Source organism: Balaenoptera physalus (assembly GCF_965194825.1).
Source record: "Balaenoptera physalus genome assembly, chromosome: 12".
In the NCBI taxonomy this organism is placed as follows: domain Eukaryota; kingdom Metazoa; phylum Chordata; class Mammalia; order Artiodactyla; family Balaenopteridae; genus Balaenoptera; species Balaenoptera physalus.
Genome location: NC_138897.1, coordinates 56,140,273 through 56,156,450, shown reverse-complemented (window position 1 = coordinate 56,156,450; position 16,178 = coordinate 56,140,273). Strand labels below are relative to the sequence as shown.

General features: G+C 38.7%; 1 protein-coding gene across 3 annotated transcripts in view; it reads right to left on the bottom strand.

The window, feature by feature from the left end:
• The window catches only part of OSBPL1A (oxysterol binding protein like 1A), a 215,755-nt gene that overhangs the window by 122,276 nt on the left and 77,301 nt on the right, over positions 1–16,178 (bottom strand). For all 3 annotated transcript variants that reach the window (XM_082417820.1, XM_082417822.1, XM_082417821.1), the window contains one exon: positions 5,492–5,598. In XM_082417820.1, the coding sequence (XP_082273946.1) occupies positions 5,492–5,598 (107 nt within the window). The remainder of the gene's footprint in view (positions 1–5,491; positions 5,599–16,178) is intronic.

The following is a 16,178-nucleotide window of genomic DNA, read 5'->3' as shown; positions in this document are numbered from 1 at the left end:
TAATGTCGGTGAGGTTTCAAGCTGTTTTTGAAAAGGCAGTTTTTTTTTTCATTCTCAGTTGGTGACTAAATATTATCACATTTTGAAAAGTCACATTTGTCACTGAAGAAGAGACCTTGCTACAGAATCTTTCTCCCTAGGCCCTAAAAATTAGAGAAAGAATTCAGTTTGCAAAAGTAGTACCAGGCAGAAAAATAAAACAATGAACAACAAAGGCTACTTTGTTTCAGAAGGCAGTTTACAAAGCACCTAAAATGTGCCAGGCACTGTACTGAGGAACTTCACATAAAATAACTCATTTGCATTCTCATTTTCAGATTTGGAAATGGAATTCCCAAACATATATTAATTTGCTCAGAGTCAAGATAGCAGAGTTTAGGTCCTGACTGGTCTGACCCAAAAGCTTGTATTCTTTCCTTTGTACATTCATTATTCATTTATTCAAGTATTTATTAACTGTCTAATAAATACCAAGCACTATGCTAGACACAGACGCTACAAAAATAAGATACTTACTTGAGAAGCTCAAGTCAAGTAAATATATAATCAGACAAGTAAATATATAATGATACAATGTCATAAGCGCTGCAACAGCAAGGAACTCCTAGACTAGGAGGGACATTAACTCAATTTTGAAGGGTGGAGCCTGGGAATGTGAAATGGTAGCAGTCATCCAACACAGCAATCCTGAGAACTTTATCTAACAGAATGGCAATGGGGAATCTGTGTGCTGGGCTGGAGGTGACAGACAACTGAGATACAGGAAGTAAAAATGACAGGACTTGATTAAAAATGGGGCTGAGGAAGAAGAACGAACCAGAGGCAGCTCCCATGTTTCCGGCTTGAGTTATCCAACAGGTAACTTTGAGTTGAATCGGTAACTCAGTTCTAGGCACTTTGGTTTAGAAATGCCTCTGATGTATCCATATGTAAATGTCCGAAAGGCAGCTGGATACAACTGGTTCATGGCTCAGAAGATCCAAAGTGGATACATCTGAATCATCATGGATTTCTGGGTTGAAGGAGTGGGTGAAATCATCCAGGGAGAATGATGAGTGAGAAGGCCACCCACAGAAACGTAGGGAATACTAACATGCAAAGCACAGGCAGAAGAAAAGATGCTTTAGAAGTAGACTGAAGAGGAGTTGCTACACAGGAAAGAGAAGCCAGAAGAGGGAGGCACCATGGAAATCACAGAGAAGCATTCCAAAAAGCAAGCAGTAGTCAAATGCCAGACCCTTTAAAAAGACAAGCAAGATAATTTAAAGATGTTCTCTGATTAGCAACAAGGAGATATTGGCAAGAATGGTCTCAGTGGACTAGTTGAGGTATAAAGAAGTAGAAACAGAAGGTGTCACATTTTCAAAAATGGAACTGGAAAGGGATGTAGGGAGATAGAAGCTACAAGGGAGAATTCAGAAGAAGAGAGTAGCTGTTTTTGAAGACAGGAGACAGATGCCTCCAACAAAAGGAAAAAAGAAAGATAAAAATCAGAATGAGGGACTGGTGGGGAGTTGGTAGCATGTACAATGATCGCCTAACATTTGACAAAAAATTTTGCTCAGAATAGAGATGAGAGAGAGAAAGGTGAAGGCCTGAAAGATATAAACACTGCAAATGAAAGAGAGAGGGATTAAAGGACTCTGAACAGCTCAGGAAGCTAACTGAGTATTAGAAACCATGACTTTATAGAGTTATCAGTCCACATGAGGGCATGAATTCTCTCCAAAGACTTTAGCATCTGGTCCAGAGTAGCAAGTACCTTTGGTTGGTTCCAACTGAGAGTCTGAATCGTTCCATTACACCACAAGCTTGGCATCACTATCGTCCCAACCATACATTTGGGTTACATCCCTTTAGCAGTGAGGAGATTTAACATTTTATAAGTGAGTTTACATTAAAAACTGATTAGACTCATAATATCGAGGGGAGCTCAATAATACACAGACCCAGAAGGGCACCTTCTGAATGACATGATGACTTCTGAATGACATTTTAACCACTTCTGATACCACCCTCGGGTGAGGAGAACTGTAGAAACAATGATTCATGAAACCAGTTTCTAGCCTTTTGAATGGAACTCTCAAAACAAGGTTAAAGAAAAACCACAGCCTTCACATTCTATTATAGTATGTTTACCAAGTATATCATAAAACATACAGTAAGGTTGCCTTTAGTAGATCAATCACAAACTTTACAGCTTATCTTATATATTGCCGGGTTTTTTCCGACAACATAAGTAGTGTTATTTCAAGTAAAATACGCCTACATAATGCCTCATTTATGTAGAGGTCACGTGGATATCTGGACTATCTAGGCTGTATCACAGAATCTCCAAATAAGCAAAGAACACCCACATACCAGAAGGCCCCAGACCCTAAGGCCTGTGCTCATTGTCAAGCCCTAAGTTTCTCGCACTAAGCCAGCTTACTCTTACTGTGGACATAATTTTACCAAGTTTGGTTACTGGTTTTCTTTTTAACAAACGGGAGATTAGTATGAGTAAATCAGAAGGGATCAGTATTCCACTGCTAGAGACAAGCACCCAGTTGGTCTAAAAAACAGGAGAGAAGAAAATTTTAGAACCGTAAGGAGTAAAAAGGAATTCGAAAAGCATTAGCAGGATTGGGCCATTTAATCAAAAGAGTCCTGTAAACATTATCCCCCGACGGTATCTCTGTATTAACGCAAAGAGTAATTACAAACATACAAAAGGACAATCCTGAGGCACCCAGAAGAGATAAAGTATGAAACCTTCAGTTTAAGAAGTAAATGTGTAAGATTCAGAGTAACTGTCCTCAAAAAAGGTTAGAATAAAAACGTTTTTTCTGCCACTGGGGCTGGGGTCACTTACACCTACCGGGTCCCTATTCTGTGCCAGGTGCTACGCAGTGTTTTGCCAATCGGATATCATTTACTTCTCAAAACACTCTTTTTTGGTTGGTCACCACTTTGAAAAGGAGATTGTGTTTTACTGAGGTGAAGACAGAGATTACATAGCAGAGCCAGGAACTGGACTCAGGTCTATGTGAGTTCAAGCTTATCGTTGCTCTTCTAGTAAAGTTTTTGGATAATGAAAATAAAATTTATGATGCCTGATACGTAAGGCATTACAGTGCACAATTATTCCACTCTGACCTCAATTAAGTGATTAAATTCCTATGTTGTAATTCTTAACTACTTGATAAAGACCAACTTCAATGATGCCATTTATCTTTCAAATATTTTTTAGGCCTTCTCATCGTCTATAATCGTATTTCTCAGAGGGAAATCCATGGATTTCTACTGAGGGCCCCACAGGGTTGATATTTCATAGAACTACTAAAAAGAAAAATCTTAAAATACTCTAAAAACAATAAATGCCATTTACTAAATGAATACTTTGTGCTCTTGTGATATGCTAATATGGTCTATATACATATTATTCATCTACATACATCTGATCTCCACACCCAACCATCAGGTGTTTACATATCTTCATTCTTCAGAAACTTGCCCAAGGTCCTACAATCGGTTAGGGAAAGACTGAGATTTAAAAGAGGTCCATTAGACTTTCAGACCAGGGCTCTTAATGACTTTCTACATGGTCTCTCTTATATGAAAGATGAAGGTATCAAAGTTCAGAGAACTTAAGTAGCCCATCATCTCCTAAATAATAAGTAATAAGGATGGAAACACAACACAATCATTCCACAGTCAAATAAATTTTCTTTAGACAACACCACCTCCTCCCAAAACAAGATAAAACCAATGTTAAAGACACAGAAGCTCCAAGATGCCATCAGAAAAAGGGGTCACAAGTGTTAATTAGACAGCATCCTACAATAACAACCGTGGACTTACACTCAGGGCTTACTATGTGTCAGAAACTATGCTAAGCATTTTGCTTACAATTATCTTACTTAATCCTGATGACTAATTTTAAAGGCATAAAGAGGTTAATTAGGCTAAACTTTAGGCTAATATTCTTGAACATGTAAATTTACACACAGAGGTGACTACCTAGGCTATTTTTTTTTAATCTGTTAAAGATTAGGATAGGTTGGCTTCTTCAGAAATTAAAGTACTTCTAATCTAGTGTTCGCCTTAAAACTATACAACCCGAGAACAAAAAAGTTGTCAATACATTCATCAGATACCACACAGGAGATGTGAATTTAGTTTTACAAGGTAATATTACCTGAATCCTGTAACATCATAATTTGTTCTGTTCTGCAATGCTATCATCCTATTTGGATTTATTTAGGTCACTAAATCATTCCTCATTTAAACAAGCTAGAATATGAAATTTGCAAAGCACCAAAAATAGAAATGCTGAGAAGGGATATTTTCAAACACCATTAGGAGAATCAACCATTTAACATGTTTAATGAACAATTATGTTTTCCCATGGTATTTAACAGAATTCTGTTGAAAGACTTTCTGTAAGTTTGTTTTAAATGAATTCAGATTATTATCACATATTTTTTCTTATCCTCCAAATAAAATAATTATGGAATTTGTGGTATACATAACAAACAGAGCATTTTAAAAATTTCACATGAATTCACAAGGCTTATTTTAATGATGGGAAAATAAAATTTTAGATCCTTACATATAAGAGAAACATATATAAGAACATTTTCATCTATCTTGTTTTACACCAAAACCTAATCTCTAACCAAAAGGCACAAATCAATTGTAACAAGAATAAGAAAGTCAGTGTCCTTGGAGGGTATTGTGCTAAGTGAAGTAAGTCAAACAGAGGAAAAACAAGTATCATATGATTTTACATATATGTGGAACCTAAAAAAAAAAAAAAGAAAAAAAAAACAGATTTGGTGTCTTAATCTTAAAAGTTGAAGATTAAACATGTGTAGAAATTAAATGGAAAACAAAGCCTATTGCTACTTGGCTTGCAGTAAAATCATGAAAATGAAGGAAAAAACATAAAAAAGAAAAATCTTAGTTCAGACAAAACACACCTTAATGACTTTTCAGTCCTTAGAAAAAGAGTTACTAATGGATGGCGTACCACTTTTACTCATATTTGGAAGATCAAATGGCAAATTTTTAAATGGGAGAGAGCAAGCAGCCAAGAGCACAAAAAAATATTTAATCCATTAAGCTGAGTTCACATAGGTAAGTGTGATAACAGTCTATTTTCTAATTAAAAGTATATATTTTTCATATAGAGACCTTTTGTTTCTAGAATATTTTCATATTCCGTCTTATCAAAATATCACGACAGCCCTGAGTAGATCAACTTTAAACATACTTGTTAAATATGGGTACATAAACAAATTAAATGATATGAACAGAAGTTATTTCAGAATTATTCTGCTTAATCAAGAATAAATAAGTTCTAACTTTTGGTGAAAAATGAAGCCGTCGTTGCCTTTATTAACCCTATTTTCTCCTACCTTTGGACAGTCTGAAAGCAATGATGTGTTGGATGATCAAGTGTGACACCCAAACAATTATTTGAAAAATTCAGTTCCAAACTACCTACCCCTTCTTGTTTGGTGAAGAGATTAAGGCAATCACTCAAAGCTACACAAGTTTCTCTAGAAGCTTCAGAGACAACTTCAACTTTCTGAAGGAATGATGGAAGCATTTCTATAAATAAAAAAATAAAGAAAATGAGTGGGATTTTAAGTAATCTTAAAGTAAACCAAGACCACAAACATATTTTTATATCTACTAACCTCATGTTTCCTTCTAGCTGCCTTAAGCAAAGCATATAGTATATTCCTTGGGCATCATAATTAAGCACCTACTGTATACAGGGCACATAAATTAGTACAGAAAAAGAAAGAACAAAGTCTTGACTTAGAAAAGCCTATATCCTAAAAGGAGAAGAGCCAGGACCTATTAAAAAAATAAAAAAAGGTTCATAGGAATAAATAACATAATGTTTAAGAAAAACAGCTGTCAAGAAGGACTGATATCATTACTTATAAAACATTAACATTTCCTTTCATGATATTCATTACTAGGTAAGTAATTTTATTCAAAGGCAAAGTGCTAAAAAGAGACAAAAATAATCCTGTAGTTGACAATGATGGCTAACAGATCTGAAGGCGGCATTAACTCAACTTCCCCTACTTTTTTTTTTTAAATCTCATTAATAGGTTTTTAATATGATTTTTAAACATTTATTTATTTATTTTATTTATTTTTGGCTGCGTTGGGTCTTCCTTGCTGCATGCATGCTTTCTCTAGCTGCGGTGAGCGGGGGCTACTCTTCATTGTGGTGCGTGGGTGTCTCATTGCGTTGGCTTCTCTTGTTGCGGAGCACGGGCTCTAGGCACGCGGGCTCTAGAGCGCAGGCTCAGTAGTTGTGGCGCATGGGCTTCATTGCTCCGCAGCATGTGGGAACTTCCCGGACCAGGGCTTGAACCCTTGTCCCCTGCATTGGCAGGCAGATTCTTAACCACTGCGCCACCAGGGAAGCCCTCCTCTACTTCTTATTTGGATAAATGTTTCGTATAAATACGTCTTTCACTCTCAAAAATATGTCCCTGTCAAGGTCCAGCATCTTTCAGTATGTGTTAAGTTGGGAAATAAATGATAATATCAGTATTTCCCCTGAACCCTTAAAGAAAATCTTAATCCACTTTACCATTATGGAAAACAAACAAACAAACAAACAAAACATAATAACATAACGTTGGCAAAAGAAAGCTGTAAAATACACACACATCACTTAAACAAGTGAAATGTCATATCCTGTCCAGATTAATGTGACAGAAGTGTACAGTTGAAATAGCTTGGGATTTTATGTTGATTATACATTAGATCCTTTACATCTGTCCCGTCCATCAAATTAAAAAAATTAAGAAAGTTTTAAGAAAAAATAACTTAAAAGAGAAAGACAGGGCTTCCCTGGTGGCGCAGTGGTTGAGAATCTGCCTGCTAATGCAGGGGACACGGGTTCGAGCCCTGGTCTGGGAAGATCCCACATGCCGCAGAGCGGCTGGGCCCGTGAGCCATAATTACTGAGCCTGCGCGTCTGGAGCCTGTGCTCCGCAACAAGAGAGGCCGCGATAGTGAGAGGACCGCGCACCGCGATGAAGAGTGGTCCCCGCTTGCCACAACTAGAGAAAGCCCTCGCACAGAAACGAAGACCCAACACAGCCATAAATAAATAAATAAATAAAAATTAATTAAAAAAAAAAAAAAAAGAGAAAGACAATTAAATCTGGAGCATCCTATGTATTTTAAGTAATCTTGATTTACCTAAAACACTATTCTTAAAACATGGTAAACAAGGTCAATAAACAAAGAATCAGGTAAATCCAAATGCCAGCAATTTGCAATGATTAGGCCATAAAATAGTGGGTCCCATCAAGAAACAAAAGTTTTCAAATGGGAAATGGAAAGAAAAATAAAATCTACAGAGAACATATGACAAATTATTTAGCCATTATCCTAAGTGATAAAGTTGTATTGCTCTGTTTTGTTCTTTTTTAAATTTTCCAAACTTTTTATATGAACATGATTTATTTTAGCAAAGACAAGTCCTTTTCTTGGAAAAATTATTTCTCAAAACTCATAAGGCAAAAGTGGGCAACAAAAGGAAAAGGTCAGGGACTTCCCTGGTGGCGCAGTGGTTAAGAATCCGCCTTCCAATGCAGGTGACACGGGTTCGAGCCCTGTTCCAGGAAGATCCCACTTGCCACGGAGCAACTAAGCCCGTGCTCCACAACTGCTGAGCCTGAGCTCTAGAACCCGTGAGCCACAACTACTGAACCCGTGTGCTGCAACTCCTGAAGCCTGCGCGCCTAGAGCCCATGCTCCGCAACAAGAGAAGCCACTGCAGTGAGAAGCCCCTGCACCGCAACGAAGAGTAGCCCCCGCTTGCCACAACTAGAGAAAGCCCGCGTGCAGCAACGAAGACCCAACGCAGCCAAAAATAAAACAAATAAATAAATTTATAAAAAAAGAAAAAAGAAGGAAAATGTCAGAATGAATGAAAGTAATAAGAGTCTTTCATTAATATCTGGATATAAACACCAAATGACATTTTATCATATTTTTCATCTTATGGAATAGAATTTCCTAGCTATTCTTAATAATACCCAAATAATTGAAAACTACTATATTCTAAAATAATTTTGACTTTACATACTTTTTCTTTTTGAATCTTTGATACACACTGTAAAGATTTATTCTGTACTTAGTTGCTAAATAGCAAAAGACAGTACCATATGCTAGATGCCATGTGACTTAAATAGTACCTCAACAGATGTTTTACACAGAGCTGGGGACCAGGGATGTGAGGAGATGCACAAGAAAAAACAGACACAGCCTCTGCCTTCCATAAATTATCTGGGTAATCTAGAAATCTTCCATTTTCATGGCACAAAGGATAGGTAGCATAGCCATTCATGGATACATTTCTTTTTATTAAATGCCATCACATGCTTAACCATCTCCAATTTTGTCTATGTTTTAGATACCTCACTTAAGATACTTGTTGATTAGCATAAAACAAACATTAAATCTCTAAATAAATTTTAAGGAGAATTTTACAAATTTTTAAACAAAACTGACTCTGCAAGCTTTCAAAAGATATTCCAAGAAATATATATTAAGACAAGTTTTTATAAGAATCTATTATTCAGAGTGTGTCAAATTCTTCTGTCCAAAACAGAGTCAAAAGTTACATAACTTGTCTAACAATCTAGTATTCAAACAAGATGTCAGAATTAATATTAACTTGCACGGTGGGACGGTGTAAAAACCATGGACTTTGGCAAATACTCTGGGCAGTGCTGCATATCAGGGCCAGTCGGTTCACACTGACGTGCCTCTTATACAATGTCATCTGCATACTGATTACATAAAAGGAAAACTGCTAAGCTTCTAGAAAAGTTACCAACTGGGAAATCACTGCAAAATATGTTTTAGCCAACTAATATTTAGAGACTGAGCCGTAATAAATAAATGCAAAAAGGCCAGTATGTTAACATATCTGGCCTACTCTGAGAACTGGACACTGTTAATTTGAAAAAAAAAAAAAAGTTATCTTTTGTACTAAAAATATTGTTGAACTCGGGAAAGATGCTGGAAGATCATATGTGAAAAGCTTAACTTTAGAGACATGTATAAAAAGCTCACAATCTGTCGTTTTCATGATTACACTGTACAATTTTTAATTGGGTAAGTTTTAAAACTAGTGGGGAAGAGCTTGTTTCTTGTTGTTAACAAACTAAACCCTAATACAGAAAACTTCCATTGTTCTCCTTATATAGAAAAAGTCCACACTCCTTAGACTAACATTTAAATCGTTCCTTAAACAGTCAGCTTCAGCCAGACGGTTTTCCTGGAAATATTTGTTTTCCTAGAAATATTAACCTATTATATTTTACTGCTTCTAAACCTTTGTTAAAGATGTTCCATCTTCCGTGAATAATGGAAATAATAATTATTCATATTCAGAAGTTTCCCCACTTAACTAAAACCTTTTTTTTTTCAAGGCCAAGTTTAAATGCTATCCTCCCCATTGAGCCTTCCTTAAATATCACTGTGGGATGTGACCTCTCCTACTGGACTCCAAAAGTAGCCACATCCACTTGTAATAGAGAACATGGCTATTGTACGTATGCTGAATCTCTGCTACCCTCGGTAAACTCTAAACCTCTTTAAGCCCCCAAAGACCATGCACTGAACTTTGTACAAAGAAACGACTCAAATGTTAAAAGACTAAGGAAAATAATAAAAATATTTTATTCCCATGGCTTACACAGAAAATCCAAATAGTTTTGGATTATTTTATTTTACATCAAAAGAGTTACTGTATTTTAGTTTAAAAATATGTAAGATACAAACATTTTCATTTATATTACTACAGGTTGTCTAATTAGGGCAGATTGATAAATTATTTAAAACTACATTTTCTTTTTACTTGAGGCATAAGAAAATATAGTTTGCCTGTTTTTCAACATTCACTCAAATATTTCTATCACTGGGGATAAGATATTTAAAAAAAATAAACTGGATGAATGGCATTTCATTTCCTCAACCTAGTCCTTCCAGGAACAGTGCTGCCTTAAGTGTGTTTTCTTTTTTTATGGTAAACACAAACAGCACAGAGAATAAACAGTCCCAAAACTATCTCGTGACAAAGCTAAGGTCATAGGAAATAAAGAAAATATCAAAATAAGACAATTTCTCTCTTGTGGTGAAAAAAATGCAGTGCATCTGACTACGTGCATGAGAGACATGGTCTAAACTGCATGAGAAGAGGTGTTTTTAAAGTTATCTCATACTCAACTGGAATTATATAAATGCCTCAAGAAAATCAGTACTCTCTCCTCATAATGGAGAAAAAGATGTCTGCACATAAAAATCAACTATTCTTCTAAAAAACTTCTACTACATAAAGCCATAACTTAAAAAAAATCGAGATTGGTAACGTTATATAAGATGTAAGAATATAAATTTATCTGTTTCTTGTTCAAATTAAGATGATTAGCTTGAAATCAATCACCCACTAAACAAGTACCACTGACCATTCGCTCTGTATGTCTACATCTATACAGCACGCTAGTTGCAACAAAAGTATAAAATATATAGTTCAGAACAGCATGTGTTAAATGAGTTAAAGCATGAGTTAAGTAAGAATAAGAAGATAATAAAAGGAATGTTATAAGATATAAATAGCAAACAAATTGTACATACATAAAAAATGTTACATATTCAGAGAAAAGAGTTACCATTATGGGATGCAGTAATAAAGTGGAGTTTGATAAAAGTAATGGGACTTGAGCCTCATCTTGAAGAATAAGCTTTTTTATTGTTAAATACAATGCCCAATAAAACGAACATATCCAAAATATCTATAACTAATATTTTCAGATAGTACTGAAAATACTGGTCCTGAGAAGAAGAGAGTCTCAGAGTTATGCGAACTCGAGAGGTTAGAGGATTTGCATCTACCATTTATTGAGTGGCTACCATATGGCAGGCACTACACTCCAGCTGCTGGAGATAGTGCGTAAGTAACTGAGAAACAGTTTTTGTCCTTACAAAACTTGCAGTCTAGCAAGGAAAACAGAAAATAAAACAATTATTATTGAATGAACAGTATTGATCAGAGGGAGTCTTTAGAATAGTAAGAGGGAAAAACATATTTGTTGGAAAAAATAAATTGAATTAATTTAAAATTTTAGAAAAGAGTGTACCAGTTAGGAAGACCTTTTGGGGTTAAAACAGGGAAGAAGCCAGCAGAACTATGAAATGTATTTTGCATTCTTTTGCAAATAAGAGTGAACGGAAGGCTTCCCTGGTGGCGCAGTGGTTAAGAATCCTCCTGTCAATGCAGGGGACATGGGTTTGAGTCCTGGTCCGGGAAGATCCCACATGCCGCGGAGCAACTAAGCCCGTGCGCCACAACTACTGAGCCTGCAAACCAGGAACTACTGAGCCTGAGTGCCACAACTACTGAGCCCGTAGAGCCCGTGCTCCATGACAAGAGAAGCCACTGTAATGAGAAGCCTGTGCACTGCAATGAAGAGCAGCCCCCGCTCGCCACAACTAGAGAAAGCCCGCGCGCAGCAACGAAGACCTAACGCAGCCAAAAATAAATAAATAAATAAATAAATTGGGAAAAAATAAAGGCTATCATTGGATTTGCATCACTCCTGACTGTACTGTCCTGGCAATGAGCTCCTAACCTTATTTGTGGTAGTGATCTTGTGAGAAAAACCAGTCAACAAAGTAAATGATTCAGGTAGAGTCACATGTGACCCAGGGAGCTCTGCCTCCAGCAAAGTCAAGAGAGAAGCACTAGTAGGGTCTGTGCCTCAACAAATAACGTGAAGAGTGAGAGAATTTGATGATGTTTTCTCCTATAGACTGGGCAAAATAAATACGAGTAATAAATCACTTAGTTTCATAACCACTTTGCATCTCTATTTGACTCCTCAACCTGGCTGCCTGAAAGGAAGCCTGGACCTGGGACAGCAGCTCCCTCTCCAGTGCCCTGTATGACAGGCCTGGGCAGGAGCAGCTGTGGTGGCCTGAGCTCTGCTTGCTCTTCCCGCCCTTTCTAAGACCTGAGGAGGCTGGGTCTGCCCAGAGGGGAAGATGGAAACACAAAGTGCTACAGTGAAGGGGATTAGTGCCACGACAGGGAAGGTGGAGGGTGATTTGGAAACACATAGTAAGAACACTTAGGCCCATCTTAGAGAAGCCAAGAAGTTTCTAGAAGCTACACTTAAAAGATGAGGAAAAGCTAGTACTTCACACAATGGGAACAAGACCGTAAAGCATGAGAAAAGTTCAGTGCTACTGAACATTGAGTAAGAGGAAGGAAGAGGTGAGAGGTGAGACTGTTGATGTGAGGAGACACAGGTCAAGGTAGAGTGCAATTACCCTAAGACACTGAAGGCCACAAGACCTGATCTGTCTTTAGAGGCACCTCTCAAACCACACCATGGAACACTACCTGGAGGCAGCATGGCCAGACAAGAGGGGCTGCAACCTACAGGCAGGACGGCTGTGGCCTACGTCAGTGTACTGATGGGGGGACAGAGAAGGGGACAATGGAGAGACAAAGGAGACACAGAACGTGCTGCGCAGGAAGGATGTGCTCCAAGGTTAAGATGACTCCAAGGTTTGGGCTCAGGAAATTGTATCAAACGGTCATGTGTTCTTTCAGATGAAAAATACCAGAAAGAACCTCAGGACAAGAAAGGAGAAGAAAAAAATTGACAGGAAAAATAAAGGGGATTTCTTTGTTGCGAGCTGGAAACTTCAGCCCTGCATCAATCCCACCGTCCCCTTGAACTTCTGAATGGGAGACTATAAGGATTTGAACAGCACCTCAACTACAGCAGCCAAGTGACTGTCCTCAACAAATTCTACCTTTCACCGTAGATGCAGATCTAGGGATGAAAATCTGTAACCTTTTCTAGTTCATAGATCAAAAGTTTAGGAGTAAATATAGATTTCTCCATTCAGCCCAGACTCATTATTGGCTAAGAGCAGTCTCTGGAGCCAGGGTGCCTAGGGGCACACCCCGTCTGGTATTTTACTAGCTGTGTGACCTAAGACAAGTTACCTAAGCTCTCTGTGTCCCTGTTAGCTTATTTATAAAATGGACATAATAGTTGTTATGTGCTAACACTGGGTTGTCATAAGGAATAAAAGAGTTAATATATGCAAAGTATACAGAACAATGCACAAAAAAAGGCTGTATGTGGCTGCTGTTATTCTAGATAATACAATCTGTGGATTACTGATATACTTTACATTTGAAAGTGCATGGGACACTTGTGGTACCTGGCTTACTAAGCTGATGGAGAAACATCCCTCTAATCCCAACCCATAAAGATGCTGATAAAATAATAATAAAATAATATATAGCAGAGTTTGAAAGAACAAAATCCCAGATATGCTGGAAACTAACAGAAAAGTCAAGGCTGACAGAAGAGGTGCGTGCCAGTGAGGGCATGGTAGGGAAGGCCAAGCACAGGGGTGTCAGAGGTCAGCTAGGAGATAAAGCAGGGGCTGAAAGCCGTGCCTTCACACCTACATGAGGGGGAGATGTGGCTCTGGTCTCACCAAGCAGAGCAAGGCCTTGACCCCCAGTGAAAGCAGAAATGGGCTCAGGGAAGCAGTGAAGAAGGGCATTTTCTGCCTAGTACTGTGGGTGGGAATCATGAAAAATAGAAATCCCTAGCTCATGCTGCATCTAGATATGCAATCCAATTTTAAAACTATTACATCCTCAACAGAAGCAGACACAGAACTACTGTGTAGGGACACTTCCATAATCCAGGAGGCAGAAAAAAACAAGCTCTCAATAAAAAGCTAAAATCCACCCTGAAGGAAGGACACGATCCACCCCAAGGGACAGTTGGCCACAACAACTTGAGATGTAAGAACATGCTGAAAAGGGCTTTAACTGTACACGCTTAAAATTATGAGAGATAAAGTTCGAAATATATGCAACATGAAAGAGCAGGCTTCTATGGAAAAACATTAAAACTTTAAAACCACCACCCAGAATTTCTAGAATTATGAAATACAATTAGGATCAGAAAGTCAAAGGATTAAACAGACAAAACAGATCAAACTGAGAAGGAAACTGAAACTAGAAAACAGATCTGAGGAAACTGCTCAGAATGTAACAGAAAAATAGAAAGAGAATGAGGAACTAAGAGGTGGGGGGATAAATAAGAAGGTTCCACACATACCCACGAGGAGTTTCAGCAGAAGAGAACAGAACGAATGAAGAAGCACAGTGTGAGGAGAGAATGGCGAAGAACTTTCCCAGATTGAAGAAAGAATGAATGAGTCTTTGAATTAAAAACCGTCTCAAGCAGCAGATATTAAGACAGATTAAAACTGCAAAACACCAAAGACAAAGTGGAGATCTTTGAAAAGCCGTAAGTGAACATAAAAAGAAAAAAAAAAAAAAAAGACTGTTCACCAAAGAATCATCATTAGACTATCAGAAGCCAGAAGAAATTGGAATCACATCTTCAAAATGCTAATGGACGGTAACTAACGCAGCGGGGGTAAAATAAAGATCTAGATGAGAGAGAAATTCAACCACCCACAGGTCCTCAGTGGAAGAACTACTCAGAAGTCTGCCTCAGGAAAAACACTGAATCCAGAGAAGAGTAGGATATAAAAACCAATGGCACTGACTGCGGAACCCCTATTGGTAAAAGAATGCAAAACACTCTCCAGTGTGGACAGCTTCTTCCCCAATTTGTTTGTCTCTATAAGGTCTCACCGAATGGTACAATCTGTTCACTCATTAACTTGACAGAACAAATGCAGTACTTGTTTCTCCCTGAGTTCAACAGAAATAAGTTATAAATTTATTAGCTAAATATGTTATTCATTTTATTCACTCAAAATGCGTGTGTGTGTGTGTGGATGGGAGGGGAGGGGAGGAAGGAGAGGGGGAGAAAGAGGCAAGCGAGCACAGCACCTACCACATGCCCTGCACTGTTTAGGAGCTGAATATAATCGGTGAATAAAACAGACCAAAGTTCCTCCCTTCGTGGAGTTTACATTCCAAAAGGAGAGGCAGACAATCAACTCCACACACATATATAGGAAGGTTGATAAGTGACAAAGAGAAGAATAACACAAGGAAGGGGATAGCCCGTGCTGGAGCTGGAAGTTTAGCCGGGACTTGGTATCAGTAATGTCCTGGCAGGAAGAGCCGGCAAAGTCAAAGTGTAACTGAAAAGAATTTTAAAAAGAGATGACTCACAAAGATGAGGAGCGTGAGTGAACTAACAGAGAGGCATGCAGGACAGTTACTACCCTGGGACAGAGGGGCCAAGGGAAGGTACAGTAGGAGCGGGAGTCACAGAATGGGGTCCTGGGCCGGGTGGAGCCCAGCAGCAGGGTCAGACCACAGCCGGCAGGAGGGAGCAGGGTAACCCCGACCTACTCCTCCTCCCACCCCTCCACCCATCTCCGCACAGGACCTCCCATTTGCTGGACCCAATCAGAGGGCCAAGAGCAAAGATGCCCTAGTGATACTTCTAAAGTCGACAGTGATCGCGGGCCCAGGGCACCAAGCAGGGCAGAGAACAGCCGTGGAGGAGCAAACCAGTGCAGGAGGCAAGAGAGGGCCTCAGTCGGAAGGTTCTGCTGGAGTAGAGACCTGGGGAGGGAGGGCGAACCTTGGAGTAAAGCCTTACAGGCAGAGGTGCCAGAACACCCGCCCAGGCCCAAGGCAGCTTTGAGGGACAGCAAGAAGGCCAGTGAGGCTGGAGAGAGGCAGGCGGGGGAAGCAGGAGATGAAGACAGAGATGAGAGGGGACTGCAAGGCTCTGCAGATCATTAGAAGGACTCTGTCTTTCACTCTAAGTGAGAAGACCTGGAAGCAAATGGACGTTCTGAGCAAAGGACATCAACCCGCTGATGCTTTAGAAAGATCCCCGGGGCAGGGACGGTAGGGACAAGGGTGGGATCTGAGTCAGGAGGCTGTTTTAATAGTGCGTGTAGGAGACAAGCGTGGCTTAGACTGGGGTGGCAACAGTGAAGGTGGTGATAAGAATATTTACTCAAAGCCTAGAATTTTGAGGAGAGTTTTAAGTGGGTTGAATAAAAGTGCTTTTCCTTTTAAGATTTTTTTCTTTTAGATAACTGAAAACATGCTAATGTCTTTAACCAGGGATTTACTATATACATTTAGTAACATGCAATAAAGTACATGC